General features: G+C 47.7%; 1 protein-coding gene and 1 non-coding gene across 2 annotated transcripts; one reads left to right on the top strand and one right to left on the bottom strand.

The window, feature by feature from the left end:
- Positions 1–32: 32 nt before the first annotated feature.
- LOC138944448 (uncharacterized) lies at positions 33–4,493 on the bottom strand (the record flags this gene model as incomplete). The annotated part of the gene is made up of 3 exons (XM_070315329.1): positions 3,892–4,493; positions 1,405–3,693; positions 33–951 (listed from the first exon to the last, which is right to left on the bottom strand). Coding segments are annotated over exons 1-3 (3,810 nt in total), but the record flags the coding sequence as incomplete, so codon positions are not given.
- A 1,460-nt stretch (positions 4,494–5,953) lies between these two features.
- On the top strand, positions 5,954–6,108 carry LOC138944449 (5.8S ribosomal RNA). Its single transcript, XR_011448762.1, has one exon. It is a non-coding gene; the product is annotated as a 5.8S ribosomal RNA (ribosomal RNA).
- Positions 6,109–6,620: the final 512 nt, after the last annotated feature.

Below are 6,620 nucleotides of genomic sequence, written 5' to 3'. Positions count from 1 at the left end.
AGAGTGGTTTTGGCAGTACGCAATGTAACTACTCGGACATGCCCATCCGATCCCGGATGTACGTCTAATATTCGGGCAAGTTCCCATTTCGAAGGAGGTGCCAAATTATTTTTCAACAATACCAGCTCGTTAATTTTGAGCTCCGGTTTGTTTTCTTGCCATTTACGCCTTTGTTGCAATGTATGCAAATAATCAGAAGACCAAGAACGCCAGATCTGCTCTAAAATCGTACGCACTTGCTGCCATCGAGACAGCCGATTCGAATCGATATCTAAAACAGATTCTTCAGGCGGACTTACTAACGGGCGACCGACTAAAAAATGACCCGGAGTTAACGCGGAAAAGTCATTCGGATCATCATGTAACGCGGAAATCGGGCGGGAATTTAGGCAAGCCTCGATTTGACACAGCAGCGTAGCGAACTCGATCTGCGATAATGTTCGGGAACCAATCGCTCGTTTCAAATGAAACTTTAATCCTTTGACACCGGCTTCCCAAAGTCCGCCGAAATGCGGAGCAGAGGGAGGTATAAAATGCCATTTTACGTTAACATTAGCTATAGCGTCTTGTATTTGAGGGTCGGCGACAAGTCGCTGAAAGGTAGTGTTTAATTCGCGGTCCGCGCCTTGAAAATTAGTGCCGTTATCACTGTACATGTCGGATGGGAGACCGCGACGGCTTGCAAATCTCCGAAAGGCGGAGAGAAAACCGTTAGTAGCGTAATCATCTACGTATTCTAAATGGACGGCCTTTGTCGAGAGACAAATAAAAACGGCAACATAATATTTTTTGGATCGTTGACCGCGGCCGACTGACGGAATTATATTCATCGGCCCGGCGTAATCGACGCCTGTGTGCGAGAACGGAGCCGAAGGCGTGACGCGGGGCTGGGGGAGATTCCCCATCAGCTGTTGCGAGGTACGTGCGCGTTCGCGTACGCACTTTACACAACTACGTATAAGAGATTTTACACTGGTGCGCGCTGAAATTATCCAATAATTTTGGCGTAAAATTCTTAACATCAATTGAGTGCCTCCATGAAGAGAGGCTTTATGAGCTTGAGCGATTAATAAATCCGAAATTCGATGTTTCGGTAAAATTATAGGGTGCCGTTCATCATAACTGAGTGACGAATGGTCAATCCGCCCGCCAAGGCGAATTAATTTATCTTTCCCGAGAAAGGGGTAAAGCGATAACAAAGAACTGGATCTTGGCAATAAACTTTTATCGTTTAACGCTTGAATTTCGGATGGAAAATGACGTTGTTGCACGTAACGGAGCCAAAACAAGGAAGCTTCTTTGAGTTCGGCAGCGGACAAGCACGTCGTATTCACGTTCGTATTGGTCGCGCGACATTTTAGATTATTAATAAAACGTTGCACGCGTGCCGTGACTCGAATTAACCTCCTCCATGTAGAGACTTCGTTCGGTAATTGCCACTCCAGATTATGTTGAGCATGACAAACGATCGTATTTCGCGTTTCGGTTTCGATTATCTGACGATCGGCTTCAAGTTGATCTTTTAATTTATCATGGATCGGCCACGCGGTAGAAGGGGAACTCAACCAGGCAGGGCCGGCCCACCAAAGTTTGAAATCGCGGAGTTCAGCGGGTGACAAACCTCGCGACGCGCAATCCGCTGGATTTTCTTTAGATGGGACGTGATTCCATTTAATCGACGGCAGCCGAGTTTGTACTTCCGATACGCGATTCGCCACATAAGTAGTCCATCTGCGTAAATGAAAACCGCCTCGCGCCATCAATTTCGTAAGCTGATCGCGACTTTCCTTTAGCGACGGAACTTCATCGGCGCCAAATAGAACGTCGTCGACGTAAATAGAATCTTGTACTATTGTTTGTGCTTTTGGAAAGGAATGACCTTCGTCGATAGCTAATTGATTGATAACGCGCATGGCTAAATACGGAGCTGGAGCAGTACCGTATGTAACTGTAAGCAATCGATAAAATTGTATCGGAGAATTAATATTAGATCGCCAAAAAATCCGCAAAAAATCGACATCGTCTCGATGAACGCGGATCTGTCGAAACATCTTTTCGATATCGGCGGTGTACACATAACGAAATTGACGCCAACGAAGGATAATTGAGGACAAATCGCGTTGTAATTTAGGCCCGGTCATTAAATGATTATTTAATGTAGAACCATTGCTCGTTTTGCACGACGCGTTAAATACTACGCGAAGTTTCGTCGTGCTGCTAGACTCGCGTAGTACCGGATGATGCGGTATATACACCGCTTGGTTAAGCGTCGGATTTTCGTCGGAGACAGATTCCATATGACCCATAGATTTATATTCATTTAAGAAAGAATGATAGGGTTTCGCGAGATCCGGATTTTTTCGTAGGCGTTGTTCTAATTTCGAATAAAGAAGCGCGGCAGTTTCGCGCGAAGCTCCTATATCGAGCGGAGGGTTGGTTTTAAATGGTAACCGTATTATATAGCGGCCGTCTTCGGCACGCTGATGTGTTTCGATAAAATGTTGTTCGCATTTTTTATCTTCTTCCGACAGCGGAAGTTCGGAAGAAATTTCCTCGATCTCCCAAAATTTTTGAAGGAGAGAATCGAGCGAAGGAATTGTTACGCAATTTAATGAAGTCGCGGAACCGGTAATTGAATTAGAAGTGCCGGTAGGACCGGATAATATCCATCCTAAAGCAGTAAGCTGGGCCGTCGGAGTGCCGGTCGGACCATGTTTTACCTTTTGCTTTAATAACGATCCAGATAAATCTGATCCGATGAGCAGATGGATCGGATGATTGCTAAACGGATCCGGATCCGCGAGAGATAATTTCCGTAAATGCGGCCAATAATCTACGGTTTTAGTCTTTGAGCCAGCGTATGACGTAATTTTTTGATATACGAAAGCAGTCAAAGAAAAGGTGGAGGAACCTCGCCCATTACAAGACTCGAGAGTAAGAGACACCTGAGATTTCGCTACGCCACTGTATCGTTCGCCGAAACACTGTACGTGGAGGCTCGCGCGGGAACGTTTCGTGCGCATAGTTTGACACAACGATTCCGAAATAAAGCTAACAGCCGAGCCTTGATCTAACAACGCACGAACTTTAAATTTACGTCCTTCGATGGTACGCAGTATTACCCATGCGGTGGCTAGTAACACGTTCGGCGGATTTTTCAGCGGCGAATGAATCGTTTGAACGGAAGCGACGGCGGTCTCGTTCTTTATCTCAGGGGTGGCCGAGCCGCTCGGTTGAGCGTTAAGAGTTTTGTTTTCCAAAACAGAATTTTCACTAATCTTCTGTACTGGTATATTTGATGCACGATGCAAGAGCGTATGATGTGCTCGTCGGCACAAATTACAGCGTTTTTTACTCTTGCAAGAGGTCGGGAAATGGCCGACTTTTAAACAATTAAAGCAACATTTGTGTGATTTGAGAAACTGAGTTCTCTGTTCGACGGATTTACGCTTAAACTCGTCGCATAACATCAAATTATGATTGCCGGAACAATTCAAGCATTTTTCGGTGGCTACGTTATTCACCGAGGCCCGATTAGAGCCTTTATTTTTATGAGACGAAGTATCGGCATTTAACTTAGAATGATCGGTTAGTCCTCGAATTCGCAACGTCATAAAATCTCGAATCTCTTCATACGTCGGAGATGCGGTTGATTTACCGCGTTGCAGATTCCACTCATTACGTGTGCGTGGACTAAATTTTTGCGAAACAATATAGACTAATAAGTCATCCCATTTTTCAACAGGTCTGCCTAAATTTGTTAACGCGGCTAATGACGCGGCAACGGTATCGCGTAAACTTTTGAGTTCGACAGCGGATTCCGTTTTCATAATAGGCAAATCAGCGAAAGCATGAATATGCGCATGAATAATCGCGTTTTGATTATCGTACTCTTCAATAAGTAATTTCCACGCACCATCGTAATTTGCGTCTGCAATCTTAACATGATTAATTAATACAGCAGCTTCGCCCGTGACACTGGCTTTTAAATAATGTAATTTCTGCGTATTCGACAGCGATTCTTTCGAGGCGACGAGCGATTCGAATATTCCGCGGAAGTTTTCCCATTCCGCGAAATTACCGGAAAATTTCGGCAACGGGATGCGTGGTAATTGCAATGAAACCGCACCAGACAATTCGCGGGAAGAAATGTCGCTTACCGTTGATGCCGCATTTGGGTCGCACCGGGAGAATTTACCTATCACGTCTGCGAGGTAGTCCGCCGCTTCGTGGTAGACGTCCTCGGCCGTAAAGAATTCCTCCTCGGTGAAGTATGGGACTGTACGCTGTTCGTCGGCCGTTGCTATTTGCTGAAGCTGGACGTTGAGACGTTGACACATTTCCCATAATGTCTCCAAGGCGTCCAGTCGACTCTTCGCCTTGTATTGCGTGACGTTGGCCTTGCCCATTTTCTTAAAGTTGGGGAACACTCGTTTCATCGAGCTTATTGTAATAGATTGCTCGATGAGGAGGCCCTGCAGCGAGTCCGTCATGATGGTAGGCCGATAAGATGAAGCCTTTCAGCAACAATTCACCACCTTTGGGTTGTAGAGATGCTGAAGCGTGACGACTGGTCCGTCGCACGCGGATGTGCGAAGACGCACTATAATTTTCACTTAACAGTGCCGCGCGCTAAAGCGTGCGACAACTATGTGTAACTGCGGATTACGCAGGACGCACTCTGAGGTGCGGAGTGCTAAAGAGCACAAAGATTGCACTTAAGCTGTGCAAAGCGCTAAGAAGCGCGAGATTTGCGCGGCACTGCGGATTACGCAGGACGCACTTTGAGGCGAGGAGTGCTAAAGAGCACAAAGATTGCACTTAAGCTGTGCAAAGCGCTAAGAAGCGCGAGATTTGCGCGGCACTGCGGATTACGCAGGACGCACTTTGAGGTGCGGAGTGCTAAAGAGCACAAAGATTGCACTTAAGCTGTGCAAAGCGCTAAGAAGCGCGAGATTTGCGCGGCACTGCGGATTACGCAGGGCGCAAATAATAATGATACGTTGTGCTTAAGAGCACAACTTTAATAATGCAAAGGGATGCAAGGTTGACTTCGCGCACTTTATTTTCCCGGAAGTCCTTTCAACGCACTCGCGTTATTATTTACGGCAGCGGAATGCGGATAGATGTTTTGATATCGCGCACCGTCTCCGTCTCGCGATAGTTTTTATAAGTGCTGTTACCTTAGCGTGTCAGCGTTCTCACTCGCACTCCGCGAACTGATTACCGAATCACTATCTGTTTTTCCAAAATCCGGCTCGAAGGACCATTTAATGTAGCCGCGCCTTCGATTTACACGTCCACATTAACAGAATTTATTTGTTTCGCCGATCGGAGAGATAGGACGTAATTGAGTTGTCCGGGTTTAGTTTGTTGAACAGTATTTATTCTTTTCGACACCAACTCCCGGACCGTCTTAGGTAATCGCACGCGACAGCAAGATATGAGCGGACACGCGAATTATCGTTTAATAGTAACTTTATGAGCGTTAGGCGTTTGGTGTGCTCCCGGTGATGGCTTGCGACGAAGTGTCTTAACGAAAAACCTTCTCTTCGATCCACGTACAATAGTCCTGGTTGATACGGGTACTACAAAAAATGAGGAATTTCGATCGTTCGATTCCGAGAGCCAATCGGCTATCGACAACGAGGTGTTTGTCAGAATCGAACGATACGAAGAAACTGCAAAAACGGAATGAAAACAAGGCTTCGCACGTAACGTCTCGCTTTAGAACGTTCGAGAAACAAAATTAATAATATACTTTATAAAACGCTTACTTTCTTGAACAACTTTTGTGCCGTAGCCTCCCCAGCGGTGGCGGCGGTCCGCGCGCGTGCTCGGACGCGCGCGGCCAGGCTGATCGAAGGGCCAACGATTTTATCTCTCTCTCTTCGGAGAGGAGACTAAGATGGATGAACGAAGCGTTCGTTGAACGCAAGAATTGCAAAACGATTACCCTGAACGGTGGATCACTTGGCTCGTGGGTCGATGAAGAACGCAGCTAATTGCGCGTCAACTTGTGAACTGCAGGACATATGAACATCGACATTTCGAACGCACATTGCGGTCCACGGATACAATTCCCGGACCACGCCTGGCTGAGGGTCGTTTTAGTACCTCGAAACTGCTTGCGCCTTTGCGCGCCGGGCCACCGTGCCCGTTCGCGCAAACGGTGTACGAGCGATAGTTGGACGTTCGCCCGAGACGAGCCGTCCCGAGAGGCGGCCCCTTGGCGTCGTCTGAAATAACACCGAGGAAAAGGAAGAGTGAGAGCAGCGTACGCACACACGCAGTAAGTAAAGATAGGGAGCCTGCGCGCGCGCGCCCGGAAACTGTCGAAGGAGAGAGGGAGTAGAAGACACGCGCACACACGTTGCGTTATCCCTCTCGCGGTCTCCCGGTGCGCCAGCGCGCGCTCGCGCCTCTTACGCGCGAGTCTTGGTGCGCGCCACCTTCCGCGCAAACGGTAGAAGAGAACCGCGGCGCGTCGTCGCCCGGCGGTACGCGGAGAGAAAAGAGCGAGAGAGCCCTCCTTAACGCGGGTGAATCGCGAGCCGACCGCTTGTCCGAGTCCACGAAATTCTCGAAAACGAATATAGGGGACCGGCACGCGTCGTCGT

The sequence above is a fragment of the Polyergus mexicanus genome, unplaced genomic scaffold, assembly GCF_030449975.1.
Source record: "Polyergus mexicanus isolate NDT 795.1 unplaced genomic scaffold, iyPolMexi1.0 SCAF_202, whole genome shotgun sequence".
Taxonomy (NCBI): Eukaryota; Metazoa; Arthropoda; class Insecta; order Hymenoptera; family Formicidae; genus Polyergus; species Polyergus mexicanus.
The sequence above is the reverse complement of the archived record's forward strand: the minus strand, read 5'-3'. Positions and strand labels throughout refer to the sequence as shown.